General features: G+C 32.6%; 3 protein-coding genes across 4 annotated transcripts; 1 reads left to right on the forward strand and 2 right to left on the reverse strand.

Annotated features, from left to right (window-relative positions):
• Positions 1-595: 595 nt before the first annotated feature.
• LOC110667878 (uncharacterized) lies at positions 596-5,374 on the reverse strand. 2 transcript variants are annotated; one of them, XM_021828842.2, is made up of 12 exons: positions 5,130-5,374; positions 3,931-4,044; positions 3,461-3,571; positions 3,313-3,375; positions 3,078-3,191; positions 2,851-3,000; positions 2,375-2,452; positions 2,079-2,300; positions 1,905-1,991; positions 1,684-1,803; positions 1,139-1,231; positions 596-983 (listed from the first exon to the last, which is right to left on the reverse strand). In XM_021828842.2, exons 1-12 carry the CDS (start codon positions 5,253-5,255, stop codon positions 924-926), a joined length of 1,338 nt encoding a protein of 445 aa, XP_021684534.2. In that variant the 5' UTR covers positions 5,256-5,374; the 3' UTR covers positions 596-923. The 2 variants fall into 2 exon arrangements, with proteins under 2 accessions (XP_021684534.2, XP_058001428.1); XM_058145445.1 differs by having other exon boundaries at positions 1,083-1,231.
• Positions 5,375-9,331: 3,957 nt separating this feature from the next.
• Positions 9,332-12,251, forward strand: LOC110667908 (protein ULTRAPETALA 2-like). Its single transcript, XM_021828900.2, has 3 exons — positions 9,332-9,841; positions 10,470-10,782; positions 11,882-12,251. The coding sequence occupies exons 1-3, from the start codon at positions 9,625-9,627 to the stop codon at positions 12,054-12,056; spliced, it is 705 nt and encodes a 234-aa protein (XP_021684592.2). The 5' UTR covers positions 9,332-9,624; the 3' UTR covers positions 12,057-12,251.
• Positions 12,252-13,244: 993 nt separating this feature from the next.
• On the reverse strand, positions 13,245-16,810 carry LOC110667907 (lysine-specific histone demethylase 1 homolog 2). Its single transcript, XM_058145446.1, has 2 exons — positions 14,526-16,810; positions 13,245-14,395 (listed from the first exon to the last, which is right to left on the reverse strand). The coding sequence occupies exons 1-2, from the start codon at positions 16,057-16,059 to the stop codon at positions 13,674-13,676; spliced, it is 2,256 nt and encodes a 751-aa protein (XP_058001429.1). The 5' UTR covers positions 16,060-16,810; the 3' UTR covers positions 13,245-13,673.
• Positions 16,811-18,803: the final 1,993 nt, after the last annotated feature.

Here is an 18,803-nt window from a genome sequence, read left to right on the forward strand (position 1 = left end):
AAATTATTTAGCTTATATATTTTAATTAATAATTTATATAAAATATATTTTTATTAATAATTTACATTTTAGAATTTAATAATATAAAAATTGTATTTATTTAAAATAATATATAAAATATCTATTTTAACTAATTATTTATATAAATAAAGTCAATTAATATAATTTAACATATAAAATTTAAATCTATCATGAATGTAATTCTTAAATATAATTTATTGAATTTGATCTCATTTTAAATTTATTATATATTATTCATATCCATTTTAAATTTAAAATTTACAAAAAAAATTATCCTCTCCCCTCCCTTTTCTCTCTCAAATTGTCTCTCTCGTTCTTACTCTCCTCTCTCAAGTTGTTCTCTATTTCTTTGTCACTGATCGTCTCTCCCAATATTTCTCTCTCTCTCTCTCTCTCTCTCTCTCTCTCTCTCTCTCTCTATATATATATATATATATATATATATATATATATATATATATATCTGCGCTTATTACTCTCTGTTCTTTATCTCTTTCTTGCCCTTTCTCTTTATTTTTACTCCATTATGTGAGTAATTTTAGTCAAAGTGCTATATTAATTTTGAAAAGTTAACGATAAATTATAATCTATAATATTTATTTTATTGACAAAATATTTTGAAGTTCTAAAAGTTGAAGTGACAAAATCATTTCTTCCATAGAACTTGATCGATGGAAAATGAAAATCCCTACCTCTGAATAACCAACCCAAAACTCATCATTTTCCATAGTAGCCAGTGAATTTTAGATCGTGCAAATACGATTTCAAGCAACCATAAGACTGATATCAGCTCGATGTTATAACTGAAACTCCTTCATGCTTAGTGAAAAATAATGATGTCTCGGAAAAATTTAGAATTGCAACGCATTGTATCTCTCTTGCTGGTCAAAATCATGTTTAGATCAGATGTGTTTCAAAACCTCTCCCAGAACTAGTCCCCATTGAGTCCAGTGACTGCCACCCTGCATTCCAGAATTGAAGAAGCAGCAAAATTCAAGTTGTGTTGTGCCAAATAGATTAACCACCATTTAGTGTAATTATTCAGTTATTTGAGATCACACCTCTCCTTCAATGAATCAACATTCATGGAAGGAAACAACATCAACCAGACACACACCTGGCAAAACACAGCAAATGGCTCCCTGAGTGGCCCATCACATGACAGTTCACTTGTACTCCCATCAATGAAGGTTCCATCAGCAAAGATCACCTGATAAATAATATATAAGATGTAAATAAGCAAGGAAAAACACATGAGCACTGGCCTGAGGAAAATTTTTAATTATAACTTGTTTAAGTGAGAACTTGCACCACATGGTAACTATAGATTGAACAATGGCCACAATCTTCAATACATTCAAACAGGAAAGCTTACTTGTGAAAACCAATAATTTATATAAAGCATCTTTATTACCATATATGCCGCTAGACAAGTACATCATTTAACACAAACAAACCCAAAATGCATCCGACTAATGAAACAAACATGACAGCAAAAATGAGAACTTCAATAAGCCTGTGGTTAAATAATGATGTTACTGTGGGAAGCAGCACTTTGCATTAATGGAAACTATTAAGAAATTTTCTAGATTAAGCAATTTCAGAATACAAAAATTTAGTTCCACTGTAGTATCAATTAATCTAAACAAGATATGGCCGGACCTCTGATGCATATCCAGGAGTTGAGCCAGCAACTGGCTTAGTGAATGAACCCACTGGTGAGCTTCTCTGTACAGCCTCACAGAATGCAAGAAGATGTTCACGGCTTCCAAGTTGCACTGCCTGAAAAGCACAAATCAGATGAGATCCCCTGTGTTTGTGTAAATACTCTTATCAATCACTTGTGAGATAACATGAGAAGGACATAAGACAACAAGACAAACCTGGACTGTATCATGACGGGCAATGCGAGGTAGAGGCTGCACCTTATACCCTCTAGATGCCATGACTTCAGCGATCAGAAAGGTTCCCTTTTATTACATTACAAAAAATAACTCAAGTACCAATACGATACAAGAAAGATAAGTTGATGAAAAAGAAAATGCAGAATCCAATACCTTGATTGCCTCACCAACCATTTGAGGTGAAAGGAACAGCCCCTGAAAATAAGTTCGCATGATATCACCAGGGGTTGAGCCACAATCCATGCCAAGCCCTGGTGCAGAGAGACGAGCTGCTGCTGCTTCTACCCATTTTTTCCTCCCTGCAACATATCCACCACATGGTGCAATTGTTCCACCAGGATTTTTAATCAAACTGCCTGCAATCAGATCTGCACCCTGTTCCACCATTGACCAAAACAGATGTTACCTTAGTTTAGAGGAGAAAAGAGAATGAATAGTATGCAACGTACCACCATTGGAGGTTCAATTTTCTCAACAAATTCACCATAGCAATTATCCACCATGACCAAGCAGTTAGGATTCTGCATCTGCAAGTATATTTGTCAAAGGACATTAACTGTATGAAAATTCAAGAGTAAGACGATACAAGTGAATGTCCTAGTATCACCTTCCTGAAAAATAGTTAAGGAAGGGCAAAAGGGGTTTGGAAAGTGTTAAATCAATATCTTGATTTCTATACTTCAACTAATTAAGCATAGTGAAATGTAATTTGCAAAACCTCCCCACACAAAAGCAGGTTCTAAACCCTGAAAGTAATTGAATTGAATAATAATAGATCTAGTTAACAAAACGTCTAAAGTTTCTAGATCTTTAACCCATGGAAAACCATGAGATATCAGGATAACATGCTCGCAGAACAATGTTGGACTGAACTCACTTCAGATAAAATATGTTTAGAAATCACTAAAAATTCAAAAGGGCTTACCTTGATCATCTCTATAGCCCTCCCTATCTCATTTACACTTAAACTTCGACGCCATGAATAACCACATGACCTCTGAATGAGAGCACATCTTGTATGAGGTTTCAAAGCACTCATAAGGGCATCCCAGTCAAGTCCACCATCTTCAGCCAGCTGCAACAGCATAGTGTGAGTAAGATGTTCACAATCAGAAGTCAAAATCTTGTTTTCAACTGTACTTAGCAACATACTGGAACTTCTCTGTACTCCACTCCAAAATCTTTCAGGGAACCTAATCCATGAGAGTCCCTCTTTCCAATAACTTCCTCTAAGGTGTCATAAGGAGCACCAGCAACTGCCAAAAGCTGACAATCCAATTAATCTAAAACAACATATTAGAAGCAAAATAGGAGGAGAACAATATAAAAGTACCCAGAAGAACTTTCAGCAGAGATAAAAGTGTAGATGGCAATAAAATAAGCTAACCTCATCCCCTGGCCTCAAGAAAGCAAACAATGCACAAGTGATGGCATGGGTTCCTGAGAAAAACTTATGGAAAAGAGACAGGGGGTTAACAAATTATTTTTAGATAAAACATAAACTGGAAAGAAAAAAGAAAATTTTGTGGGATCACCTGTGAGCGAACTATTGCTGATTCAGCTCCTACAATTTCAGCAAAAGCTTGGTCAAGTGCCTCACGTCCCCCAACTTCGTCATGACCATAGCCAGTAGATCCACCAAAGTGCTGATTATAAGCATATGTATGACAATAATGATTAGTAACACCATATTTGAACAACTTATTCCATCAGTAAGATAACATTCCATTGCCATCTGGAGAGGGGCATAGCCACACATATGCACACATTAACGCATGTGTATCAGAATGGTTGCACAATGGAATATACCTTCATCTCACTTGTATATAGAGCGACTAATAGAATGGATAACCCCTATGAACCTGGATGTAATAACATGTCCATGTAAACTATGCACTTATCCACACCAGGGAATTTTTGACAACCTTGAAGGTTACTTCACACTTTATCAACATCTAATCACATTATTTTGCAATTTAGAACCAAATAGCATATATACACTTACATGAGATCCAATCCGAGCATTCTGGAAAGCTTTAAGGACACGAGAAGTATTGCACGCCACCAAATAATCCACAGCTCTGAATTCTGCATGCAAGGAATCTACGGCTTTCACAACCTGCTTTACACAACACCACCACCACCACCACCACCATTCATGTATATGTTACTTGTCATAACAAAGAAGATATGTTACAGCTGTTTGTACAAAAAGCATGACTTCTGCTTAAACTGAGGGAAGGACATTAGAATGCTAAACTTCCCTCATCTTGACTAAGCTACTAGAGCAGTATTCCATGCATCTCATAAACTTCCTCTTCTTTCTAAGGGTCATATTTGTAAACAACACCTATATCAATCTTGTCTAACCCTTTTACCATCAGAGTTAGCGGTAACTTTTTTTTTTTTTTTTTACCTCTCTCCAGTGTGTCAGGACAGGATAGATTCCAGATAACATTTTCTCTTAATCTTCTACATTTCTAAGCAATGAAACAAATCCACAATTAAATTGAATTTTGCTGGGAATGATTGCATAAAAGTGACTCTTTGAATTAGCAAATGAAAACAGGCCAACATAACTATACCATATATCCAAATTTTATCTTTACTTCCTGTTTCAACTTTCTATTATTTTCTCAGCATCCATAGACTGCAACTGTATTAACCAAATTATAGCATTGGATTATTGCCAATGTTAGCATTAGAATAAACAACACACTTTGTTTTTTCCTCTCAAAGGAAAAATATCCATATATTATCGGCCAAAAGTTAATAATTATATTCATGTTTGATGATTTTCTTCATTTTCATGACAACTATGCAGACAATCAACCAGATAACACAATCTTTTGAGTTTTGAGAAACTAAAATAAAGAGGAATATGACAAATCTAAAGTTGTGGTCTAAGCATACATTGAACTTATAAAGGTTAACATGATAAAATAGAGACCATAACTAACCACATGTATTGAAATTCAAATTATCCCATTGGTTACGCATACTCTCAAGAACCAAACAGAGAAATAACCAAATTATACTTGCTGGGCTTTCTGAAAGTAACACTTTTTCACCAAGAAACGTAATGGGTCTTGATTTTTACAGAACAAAAAAAATTTGAGCTACTTTTCCTAGGTTACCGCATGTTCTAGTCTGCCAAATAGGAGAATAAACCAGATTATAGTAATGGGTTATACAGTTTATTACCTCAGGAACAAATGGATTGTCATGGCGGTGGAAAGAAACTTGAGTTCTTGAACAAGCTTTAACGGGCATGAAAACGCTCACCGATTGCACAGGATAAGCAAGAGTGGCGCAGCACAAGGCCCGCATCTTTATTACTCGGTGCCAGTGTTAGGAGCTGTAGGAGCCTGGAGGGACTTGTAATAGCAAACCGGTCAATATATAAATCCTGCCTTAAATTTTATTTGAAAAAATCTATTCAACTTAGCCTGGGCAAGGTCCGTTTCCGGCCCGGAACCGGAAGTGGGAAATCAGGATCCAACTAAATAATATTCTTAATTTTTATTTTATTTCAATTTTAATTTAATTTTAATTCGACTCTTTCAATTTAATTTTATAATTAAATTTTAATTTAAAATATAAAAATAATTTTGAAGCGTTGGAAAGTGAAAAGAAAAAATATTTTTAGATAATTTAAAAGGTGAAAGTAATTAGGTTTTTTATTTGTGTTATGTGTTTAATTTTTAATAATTTCTTTGAATTAAAAATTTATAAAATTTAAAATTTAAAAATTTAAATATAAATAAAAATAAAAAAAATAATAAATTTTTCACGTAAAGTTGAATGTTAAAATTTTATATTAATTGTTTTGTTGTTTTTAGTTTGTTAGGTGATGATATGATAATAGACTAATAAAAAGATAAAATTTTTTTGCAAAAAAAAAAAAAAAAAATAGCTGAATGATGGCATACTCATATATACATATCATGTGTCGTTTATACTATATTTTTTTTTTTTTGTTTTTCATCGGTGATACACGATCCGATTTTATTTTTATTTTGACCATATTATCCTTTTTTATTTAACTTGAAAATTAATATTATTAATATTTTTATTTTTTTATTTATAATTTTAACATTTTAATTGACGTATTTCAACTTTGTTAAAATATTTTTTATTAATAACATAAAATATAAAATATTTATTTATATCCAAAAACTTAAAATTAATTATAAATTTTTCTATTAATAATAATTATTTTATTATTTTATCTATATTTTTAAAATTATTTAATTATCTTAAAAAAATAATTATTTTCTTATTTCAATAATAAAATAAATGATATAATATAAAAGATTAATAATTATATATTTATTTAAATAATATAATATATTAATTTAATAATTATATATTTAATTTAATAATAAAATAAATAATATAATGTAATAAATTTATAATTTTATATTTATTTAAATAATAAAATAAATTATATGATATATACCCTTATTAGTCATTTAACATATTAACAGCAATAGCTAAATATAATTTTACCAAACACTTAATATTAAGTCATTTCAAATCTCCCACTTTTATAAATTCCTCACTATCACGAGTATAGTAATTATTTTACAGCAAAATTCTCATATATTTTACCTTTATTTTAAGATTTTTTTTTTTTTAAATTAAGAACTTAGCAGAAGTACAATTTTAAATTTCTCCTCTCTTCTCTTGGAATTAGGGAATGGAAGATAAAAAAATCCAATATCAGCCTAATTTGATTTGAATATATTTAATTTGAATAATTTTAATCTATATTAAATTTAAAACAATTTAAATTAAATAAGCTATAAAATTAAGAGTTTAATTGAAAATCAACTCGATTAACTTAGCCTAGGTTTAATTGATCATATATAGAAATTATTTTAAGGAAAATATTAAACTCTTTATTTTTTATATTGTAAAATATATACACTAATCGTTGGGCCATTATTAAGCTATAGATGATTGCACAAGTTGACAAATAGAAAATCAGTTGAAAGTTTGAGGTGATGAAAGTATTATCTTCATGTACATATCCTATATCATGTTAAGCTTTAATTTTTGTTATTAATAATGTAAATTGAAATTATGTAGAATGTAATCTAAATGTTTTTCAAGACCTTTATTGATTGAAGATTTAATAGTGGCTAGGAAAAAAGGGTTTACATGTTGCATGCACTATCAAAATTTACTCATAGAATTATGTGAAAAAAGAAGGAAAGAAAGAAAGAAGAGATAGAATTGAAGATTGTACATTTGTTAAGCCAATATATCCAAACCAGGGATATGAATACCAACAATTTAAAACATTTAGTCTAAGACAAGTTAATTTGGACAGGCTGAGCACATCATTGCAATTCAACTTTGTTTTCTATTTTTGTAACTAAGATACATTTAAATAAATTCTTGAGGTGGACTTTTTGAATATGCTAAAACCCAACTTCCTCTACTTTGCATAAAATTTAATTCTAGTTATTATCAAATTACATTGAAAAGCACACTTAATATAAGTTCAATCTTATATGAGAATAAATTTAATTTAAATATTTAAATTTAAATTTATACATTCATTATACATATTTTAATTAATATTACATGAATTTTCATATAAATATGAAATTTAATTATTATAAAACTTATTATCATATGAGGTCGAACATATATTAAATACATTCATCACAATGAAATTATCATAAACAATATTAGAATAAGCTATAATATTATTTTGATCTACTTTAATTATGTAAGAATGAACGTAATTAATTAGGGTACACAATAAAAAGAAATTCGACACGATACACTCGAGCGATGTTACTCTTAGGTCCACTAGGTTTCTAATATCGATCTGGAAACCATGCCAAGGAAGGTAAAGTAAATGTGAATATATCCTGGCAGATGCAGACCCAGATTGTTCAAACCTAAAAGGATTTATTTGATTGGTAAGAATTTAATTCTAGTTCTATTTTAAAGGACCATTGATTCTTATCCTTACTCATGCACTGAGACCTTGAAAGGAACCCATCACAATCACAAAGCCTAGAATTGAGAGAGATATTTTCTTCTGGCTGTCAAGAAGTTCCATTGAGAGAGTGAAAGAAGAGATTAATCCACATAAACAGTTTAAGCAAAGCTCAAAAATCTGCTCTTTTTGTTGAGAATGGCTCAAGGTAAATGAACTTATCCTTTCAATGAATTTAATTCCCTTTCTTTTTCATCATATGCTTATCAAAGATCCATTGATCATGTGTGCATGTTCTATGATAAGTATTGTGGAGAGAAGTGCATGCCCTTGTGGGTGACCAAATTTTGAAGCATATGCAGAGCTAGATCTTTTTCCCCCCTTCTATATATGAGTAAGCTTCTTTTTTTTTTTTTTCATTATTTGTCTGTAATTTTTATCAGCAAAAAAAAAATTTACAAAAATATTCTCTTTTTTTGAATATCTAAAGATTGTTTAATTACAACTAAAATAGTAATTAACTAATTATATTCATTCGAACTTTCTTATTATTTACTTATTCATTTTACTTTTTTCACTACAATAGATCTTAGGAAAAAGAAAATTTTATGGTCACATACTTCTCCTTAAACTTGATTTAGTAGCAGTGAGATCATCAATGGACCAAAAATATTCATTTTCCCAATTTTAATCTAACTTTTGAAATAAGATTTGGATCCAATTTTCACTCCAACTCCATATTTCATCTCTTGCAATAAGTGTTCTAAAATGGTTCTAATATTTGAAGGACATGCTAACATAACAAGTACTAGAATTTTCTTTAGTATTTACTGTATTATTGTTTTTCATCTCAATGCTATTTGAATCTAAATAATTTACATTGAAATTTTTAAGTTCAAATTTTTGGATTTGATATATTTCAAGCCGAGGAATATATAGTACTTATATAGTATTAAAATTAAATGTTTGATAATGGGTTTTTGTTTCAGCTTGCCTTTGTGTTTTCTGTTTGCTTGTTAGCTTGCATATTCTTTGCTACACAAATCATTATATTAGATGAACAAAAACAAGAAATACAAAGCTATGTAGATATTTGTACATTCAAGTTCTATGAGCTTCCAAAAACATCAATATTAGAAAACACTACATATAGAGAGGTATCATCATCTTAATTATCAAGAACTGCAATATTATATAGAAGGTAACTCATATGGGATTTAAACATAATTAAGACAAGATATGTAAGAAAGAACATATATAATTTGATATATGGGTTATGCATTAATGAGATCCTAAGTTTCACCCGATAATATCTGATTCCAAAGGAGGGAAATAATTAAAATTGAACATTCATATGAAAACATATAGCAGAAATAAATGGTATATAAAGAGATGCACTATAATATGAAAACTAGTCTCTCCTAAATGTTTTTCCCTAAGGGATTTTTCCCTTGTATGTCCAAAATTTACTCTTCTTCTGCGTTATGTATATAGCATGCAACCAAAACCAAAAACCCTTAAAACATTTGTCTGTGTCAAGTTTTGGATTCCCTCCATGTTTCCACGTTTCGGCTGCCCATGTATTGCTTCTTGACACCTCTTTGAAAAGTGGGTTACAGTTTCCTTATACACCCAGAATTGATATGTGCAAGTTTTTGAGGACACCCCAGTTCATATATTTTTAAGTTTGCTGCGATTACAAGGGTTTTCTTCTTGATTATTTTTTCAGTTGCAGTAGGTATGAACAGAGAAATGGAAGTAGAAGTTAGGATCAGCGAAGCCCTAGTCCTAGAGAGTGAAGTAAAAGTCATGGATGGGTTCAAGAGAGGACCCGATTACGTTGAAGTTACTTGTGGTTGTACAAGCAAGAAGTACGGCGATGCCATGGCAACCCTTAGAGTTTATGCAAATGGCAAATTTCTGATAAGCTGCGACTGTAGTCCTGGATGCAGAGAGGGTGACTATATTTTGCAGAATCCATTATCCTTTCCTTTTCATTTTATTCTATTTATTGTTATTATTATTGTATGTGTTGTGAACACTTTGGCTCTTTTTGTTTAATTTTAAATTAGTTTAATGGTTCTGTTTATATATATATATACATATAGAAACACACACACACAAAATTCTGCACTGCAGACCACTAATTAACGAGTGTTTGCGGCTTATCTATTAGTCGATCATTAGGAGTTTGGTTCAATGTGAATTCTACCTTATTTGAGGGTGTGGATAAACTCAATTGTTTTCAATATTGAGGCAGCAATAGCATCCATAAGGTTAGTAGGTGAAATATCTATGCGGGTTTGACCTTCTAAAGACATTAAAAAAGAAAGGTTTGATCCCTTGAAAAGAGAAGTGAAACCTGGAAAATTAACTTTATATCCTTGGCTCCTCTGCCTGTATATTCTTCTTGTTCTCTTTTTTCCATCACTTGATAAAGATTGAGAATAAGTTCAAATCTTTTTTCTCGGAAGTTATCTGGATCATTTATTTGTTTGTACTTGATTGTGAAAGGGACCTGATGCTGCCAATAGGATCCTGAATAATAGTATCTTCATTTTTACTGAGCAATGAAATTTGTACAGAGAGATTCACACCCTATGAATTTGAGAAACATTCGAGGAGGGAAGGAAGGAGGAAGTGGCCCAGCAACTTATGGGTGCTAATGAAAGATAAAAAGGTGCCACTGTGGAGAACCCCATTACTCAAGTATTACAAGCATAAGGCTAACGGAGCAAGTGGGTCGATGAGACGAATATTTCATCGTGATGAATTCATTAAGTGCTCGAAATGCAAGAAACAGCGCAGGTTTCGTCTGAGGACCAAGGAGGAATGCAGGATCTACCATGAGGCTTTGCTCAAGAAAAGGTGGAAGTGCGCTGATGGGCCTTATTTCAAGTAAGTACTTAAAACCCTCTTTCTCCACTAAAAGTGCTTGCAGATATCCATTTTCACTTGGTTTTATTATAACTCTTCTTTTCAAGTTAGTTCTTATTCTATACCTGGAAAGCTTTGAAACTCATCCGCTTTTAGGCTATTTTTATGAGGATCGAATTATAAAACCAATACATGTATTCTAGCTAGAGTATTTTCTTTGAATTGAAGTCTACCTTGGGTGATTCTTTTTTCTGATTATGACCATGTCAAGATGCAATATGGCCTCAAACTTTGACATGGCCTTGAGAGTATGCATGGCGGCGGAACCAGACTGAAATTAGTGATGCTCAGATCGCACTATATTTATTTTCAATCCAATTGAAATTAAATTGAATTAATTTTAATTGGTTTGTTATGATTTCAAGTTAAAATCAGATTTATTTATTTATTTTTTAAATTAACCGACAGGTTTATCAAATATAATAAATCGAATCAAAATTGAATAAAAAACTAACTGAAATCAAACTAAAATTTGGATTGAAATCAAGAGGAACCCTTCGATCTGATCTTGAATCTCCACCTCTCAGGACCGAAATTGCCAGTCCGATTCTCCCTGCCCGAAACTGGACCGAGTCCGTGCCCACTAGGGAACTCTAAATTGATCACCATATAACTACATGAAAAAAATTCTATCTAAAAGATTTGCACGCCAGAGATCTCTTAGGCTTGATGCTGATTTATTTATTTATTTTCTTACAAGCAAAAGTATTTTATTGAATTAGGATGCTGCTGATTTAGTTTGGGTGTTGTTTCCTCAGGACTGGTCTCTTTTCTATCATTTTACTTTCCCATGTATCAGAGAAAAAAAAATCTATTATAGCACTTTTTGCCCCTTTTTTTCATTTATTTTCATCTATTCCTGCACAAAGTTACTCTCTCTACTTGTATCTCTTCCTGAAAACTCTTTGTATTTGTTGTGCCATTTGCACCAACTACACTTCTACATCTCCCTTCGCCCTGTATCTTTAGACATGCAATACTGCTAGTGCATCTCCTGTAAATCAAGTCATTGTCAATTAGAAATGCCACTCATGGTCATTTTTCTATGGTTGCTATGTAGGATAACATGCATGGATGATGAAGAGCGCGCTAGCCGCAAGAACCGCAGAGGTTGTCCTCGGTTAGCGTCATGCCAGGGCTGCACTTCTTGCGTCTGCCTTGGGTGCCTCAAGTGCAGGTTTCTTGATTGCAACTGCCGCACTTGTATGGACTTCATGCAAAACGCAACACCTTAGGGTTTTCGCTCCTTTGCATGCATGCTCTTCCATTTCGAGTTGGCCCTAATTGCCCTTGGGAAGTGAACAAAAAGATATTCTGAAAGTTTTGATTTTTCAGTGTTTCAGTAGAGAAGGTGATTTCAATCTTTTTCTTGTGCTTCCAGTGAACAGTGGCTTTTGCCATTGTCAAAATTACATCTGCAATTTACCATATATTCCATGCATAATATTTGATTCTAAGATTATTTTCTTATGGTTATTAGAGTTGTCTCAGAACTGTTAAGTCCGAACTTAAGTGTGTGTGTGTGTGTATATATATATATATATCGCCATTGTTTAAACCATTCAGGCCATAAGATCCCTGGACGATTGGTACTTTGGTAGGAGTTAAGCAGTAGTTGATACGTAAAAGAAAACTGCTAGGTGACAACAGGAATTGTCATACTACCCAACAATTATCTGGGGTTCATGGTAAACTCTATCAAGTCTATGCACAACTATAGCAGAGTTGTGGATTCAAACTCTAGCGAGTGTTTTCTCTTAGATGCACACCAGAAAGAAACTTCCAGAACTCAGAGCTCCAGGTTCCATGCCATTGGAAACACGCCTTAAACCTGCCATAAAGAATATTAAAGGCGGACCAGATCAGCAGCCCCCGGTTTCTTAGGTATCCTGGTCTGGCCAGCAGGTCTAATCTCACTCTAATCCAATTCTTCTCCTTCTTTTTTGGTCACTCTAGCTAATCCAATTCTGAGAACACAGACACAAGTTTTGCAATGTAAAAAGAAAAAGAACAAAGAACTTAATAAAAAATTACAAAATGAACTGGTCAAGGGCATATTGGTCGGCCCAAAGCTGTTTTTATTACACTGGTATACAGACGATTACACAAACAATCAATGGAGAAACCAACCATCACACATGATTAAAAGTCTTTTATTAATCTGTAGACGCTAGACAGCGCCTCTGACTCAGAGCTTTATGTTCCCCTCATAAAGCATATGAAAAATTCCCCCCTCCGTACAGCTGCCAGTAAGCATGGGAAGATTTGAATTTAATGATATGTAATGCACTCTGAGAATGAAAATAGTAACCAGTATCCTAGCTCTGATAGAAATATACAGTAAGCTTGGGAAGATTCTGAAGATCACGGGATGTAATGCAAAGTGAAAAGGATAATAGTACCCCGGCACGGGAAGAAATATGTGACAAGAAAAAATGCTAGTATACAAATACAAGCATTTGCAGAGCCAGAAGAGCAATAAAATACAACAATATTTTCCCCCCTGCAATACTCCTCGACAACGAGTAGCACGCTTTAACCTACAGTCCTACACTATCAAATTCATGGCTACAAGGAGTCATGGCTCTGCTTGGACACTAAGCTGGTCATGGTCAGACAAAAGAATGTTCGCAGGAAGAAAACAAATCTTCGTCCTAGTCAAGCACCAAGGATTGTTCTCTTGGAGTTGATAAATAACATACACAGCTAGATTATATACAGAATTTTACACTAGAGGAGCATAAGCCACACCCAATTTATGACCATTTAATGAAGCATACATTTGGATCAAAATACTTCAAGCTAAATCGGAAATGCCCATCAAATGTCAAGTGTTGAAACTAATGGCATCTCTACACAGCGCTGTATTGTACTGCACTTATCCGGTTCCTGCCTCGACCTCTTCGTGCATTAGTAATGCTAGAAATCAAGGAACCATACAGATTTAAGAGGGCGCTATGTCCCATTAACTTCAAGCCCAAGTTTTTAACCAAATATGACAACTTATCCTCATTACCACCTGTCAGCAACTGTAGCTCATGTACTTGTTGACAAGATAACACTACATAAAGCTGCAATGGTAGGTGCAAAGGATTTTGGAAGCTCCCCTCTAATTCCTTCTTCAGATAATCTCCGCAATTATCAAAAGTAATTCTCATAATACCCATTGAATTTGGGGCATGTATCAAAGGATTAGATATAAATGACAAATTTCCAAATGCTAGGTCAGGTCTCCTGAATAGATCTACCAATGTATCATTGCTTAGTCCCGCGTTCCTCTGCACAGACTTCCTTGAATTATTTTGCCAATTTCTACTAATTCTTAAAATGCGAGAAGCTTCTCTTAAACCACTCAAGAAGGCACCATGCATTGTGGCTGGATATTGCCTAGTTGTTGCCTCACCAGCAAAAAACAGCCGACCACCAACACTTTCTGCAAGTAAATCATAGTCACTGCCAGATGACTGTACCCTAACATGAGAATATGAACCATAACTAAAGGGATCACTGCCCCATCTTGTACAAATTGTTTGTATGGGGTCAGGAACATCAACGCCTTTTGGATTGTATATACCTGTAAAAAGAGCCATAACTTCTAAGTAGGATGAATGAGGACTTTGGAGGGGGGGAAGAATATAAGAGAGGAGAGAAACACAAGGGGAATCAAGGAAAACTATAAAGTGAACTAAAATGATCAAGCTAACCTCTAAGAACTCTTAAAACACGGTGGAGTAGAGTAGATGGATCCGTATATTCAAATATTTGTGCTGCTTCTCCAGCAACCAATGCAATAAGTACTGGACCTCCAGAAACAGTATGGTAACCATAGAACAGAAAAAACTCTCCACGCTTACTGCTATTCTCACTGAGACATCCAAATGTATCCAAGTCCTCCCCCCAAAAAACATGGGGGAAAACCATTGCCACTTTATTAAGCAGTCCAAAACCCAATCTATCAATTGCTGCAAGCTTTCTTCCAGGTAACTCTGGTTCAAATTTGATGGTTCTTTTCTTCAAGACTCCAAGAGGCACAGTACATAGGACCATATCTGCTTGAAACACTTGTTCACCAGCAATAACCATAACACCTTCACTTCCATATCTAATAGTATTCACAGCCTTCCCGTAGAATATAGGAACCCCTTCACATAGTTCTTTTATCAATCTCCAGTTCCCTCCAGCTAGAAAGCAGTGGTCCCCACCCATTTCATAAGGATCATCCTGATCCCAATATGTAGCTGATAGATTTGAGAGACATCCTGCATTTGCATATTCCAAGTTAGCAAGATGCCAATCAAGCAACTGCCTCTCTTCTGTACTTCTAGCCACAGCATACAACTTCCTGAGTCTCTCCAAAACTGAACCCAGAGAAACATCATTTGCAAATCCACCCATTATTTTTCTAAGTTCCATTACTTTGTCGAGCAACTTATTGAAGATGAATTCAATCCTATAATCAACTTCCTTATCAACAGGTGCCCCATCTGGTCTGTACAAAGGGCAGTTATCTCGCACCTTATGGAGTGGAATAGAAAGTTGCCTAGCAAGAACTCCCAAAGGATTAGCATGTATACCAGTAATAACACTGCCTCCAAGATCCACAGCAGCAAATTGGTCTTTCCTACCCATTTTTTGAGTATAAACTCTCCCTCCAGGACGATTCCTACCTTCTAAAACAACCACCTTAAAACCAAAGGACATGAGTTGTCTTGCTGATGATAAACCAGCAAGTCCCGCACCAACAATTATCACAGACCCTTCATTAATCAATTCTGGCATAGGGGACATAAGTGATGAAAAAACTCCAAAATTAATATACCCATTGTACAAAAGAAAATCATAAGCAGAAGATACCAAATTCTCATATTCATTGCTCACAGTTTCTTTAATCTGTCCCTTTGATAGCCACACCTTCACATTACTTCTCCACCTTGCAAGGATATGATTCCTCACAACAATATAATCATTCTGCTCTTTGCCACCCAATTGTCTTACCACCCCAGCTTGAATCTCCTCCTCAAGTAATGCATCAATAGGGAACCCCAGAGATAATGCTATCATTGCCTCAGTTTCAGTCTCCTTTTCCAAATCCTCCCTCGTTCGATTCCTTTTCTTTAAAGAACCACCCAATTGATTCTCTATCAATTCATCCATCAAATTCTCGTCATAATTCCGCAAAACTGCTTTCTTCCTCAACGACCTCTTTGTAATCAGCCCTTCCTGGCGTGGGGTTTCCATAGTCCAATGAACGACAATCCAACTTTTCAACTCAAACTCAAAACATCCTCAAGCTCAAAACATCCTCAAGAACAGAACAATACATTGCCCTTCAATATTAATCACTGATCAACTCCAAGCAAAATAGCATCAAGTAAATATTTCTTATGCAGAAATTTCATGAAAAAACCATCAAGAACACAACTTGGCATGTCTCTTTAAGTACTATCATATCAACTAAAACCAAACTGCAACAGAATGGGTATATCTCAACTATCAACTCCGCAACACACCCATCCAAAAAACTACAGTAGTCGTCTTGAATTCATCTCCAATTTTACAAGAAAAATATAAAGTTACTCAGCACATACAAAGAGATTCCAGATTCATTCAAAACCCATTTCTCTTTTAACTGCAATAAAGTCCCAAACCAAAGAAAGTTATACTCCTCATCAGAGACAATGAACTTTCAAACGTAGCTACATAAAAGAAACCATTCTATGTAACTTCAAATTGAAGAACACACCGAATCTTACAGTCACAATTTGATACAACACTGAATCCAACAATTCAAGACGGGACCAAAAATAAACCAAACTTCGCGCACGAGATTATTCAAGAATTAAAAGAAGAGGTTGGCTCACCTTTCTTGCCCAAGCTGAATAGCAGCCCGTGAAAAGCAATCCGTAAAATTTTTTCGAAGAAGTTAACGGTGGGAATTTTTAGGGTTTTTGTGGTGTGATTGTGACCTCGAACGGTGTGGGAGCAATTAAATCAATGAATTAGAAAAATGATTGGAGGGAACGCGAAGTTTATAATGGGCTCCGTTGTTGTATAAGGCCCAAAAGCTCTTGGGCTTTTCTAGGGCACACGTAAGGGAACGATTAGATTTTTTTTTTTTGTCTTAAAAAACACTTAACAAGAGTGATTATTTGGTCCCGAGTATCATTATTATTAACAATTAAGCCAAACAATAAATAAAGATTAACATCTTTTAGGAAATTATCAAATATTTTTAATTTTAACAACTTAACTATAATTAAAAATTTAGAGTTAATTTAACTCTAGTTAATATAAATATTATTAACTTTTCTTAAATGTTTATACAATTTATTAAATGTTTATATTTATTATTAATAAATATATTAATAAATGTTTTATACGATTTAATCTTTTATACAATTAAAAAAAATTAAATCTAAAAGATTTGTTGAATATTTGGCTTTTCAAAGTCTCTCTCTTTTCTTCTCTCTCTCTTTCCTTGTGAGTTCTTTGGATTGGCCGCTGGAGAGTGTTTTTCATCGATTCTCTCTTTCCTTTTTTTTTCTATTGCGTTTTTTTTTTTAATATTTATTTTATATTTTTTTCAATAATCTCTAAATCTATATCTTTTTATAATAAATCTATATTTATTCTCATATCAACTTTTGAGTTTTTGTCTCCTTCTTACGAAGATTTATTCTCTTTTTTTTTTGCGAGGATTTTGCATTTTCTCCCTTTATGAGGATGTGTTGCTTCCGTTCTTACGATGATTTTTTTTTTTTTTTTTTTTTTTTTCAATCTATGGAGTTATTGGTGTAAAGCTTTATTATTTGGGTATGAGTATAATGATATAAAATATAAATTTTTTATTTAAAAAAAATTAAACTTTAATAATATTTATATATTGTGATAAATTATCACTAAATAAAGTATACTCTCATTAAATAATTAACTCAAATTTTTTGTTAATATAATTAAATAAATAAATTATAATTACAATTTACGTGGCTTAAAAATATATATGTGTTAATATATGTTGTAAAGTCTAGAATATTATAAAAAATTTAAAAGTAAAAAAGACTTAATTATATAAAAATGAAATTAATAATTGAATTCATTTTAGAATTTATTGTGTCATTTTGAAAATTACAAGATATCATTCTATTCAAAATAATTATTATTATATTTTATATACTTAATTTATTTTAAATTTTTTATATAAAATTATAATAGTATGAAATTTTATATTTTAAATTTATATTCTGTCTAATGAAAGACCCTTTACTTTATTAAAAAAAAATCTACAAGACTTGTTATTTCAAAATTTCAATTAGCAGGTTGCATGGATGAAGTATAAATAAAACAAAGAAAATTTTAACAATGAAATATTTTTTGAACTATAATTAAAAATAGGAAATTAGTATAATTAATATAAATATAAGAAACTGGCTTAATTATAAAAATAGATAAACTAATTAACGAATAACGATAACATAATTGAAAAGAAGGGAAATAATATATTTTTTTTATCAAATTTTTTATTTTTTTATTAATTATATAAAATTTATTTATTTAAAAAAAATAATTTTATTGATTCAGAATTGAAATTAAAATCGTTATCCTAAACCAGCCCATCGATCTAAAGTCAAACTAACCCATGGCGTAAAGCGAGAACCAGGCCGTGGCCAGCCTAGGCACCACAGCCCATTTTCCCTCTCCCTCCCTTTTTTCCGCTCTCCCAAACAAAGGCCTGTTATGCGTTTGACATTGCTCTTTGCATGGAATATAAGCAAACGAAATAAGTAGTATTTAACTTAAATTTAAGATGTCAAACTTTGAGTTTTATTTATTTATTAATATATTTGGCTTTTAAGAATTTAACTCTAGACCTCATAATTTTTAAATGATTTCATTATTATTAAATTAAAGCTTATTAATTTATTAAATGTTTTTTTTTTTTAAACGTTGGGGTTAGCTGTAATTGCAACAATCTGATTGCTTCT

Source organism: Hevea brasiliensis, chromosome 4 (genome assembly GCF_030052815.1).
Source record: "Hevea brasiliensis isolate MT/VB/25A 57/8 chromosome 4, ASM3005281v1, whole genome shotgun sequence".
NCBI classification, from domain to species: Eukaryota; Viridiplantae; Streptophyta; class Magnoliopsida; order Malpighiales; family Euphorbiaceae; genus Hevea; species Hevea brasiliensis.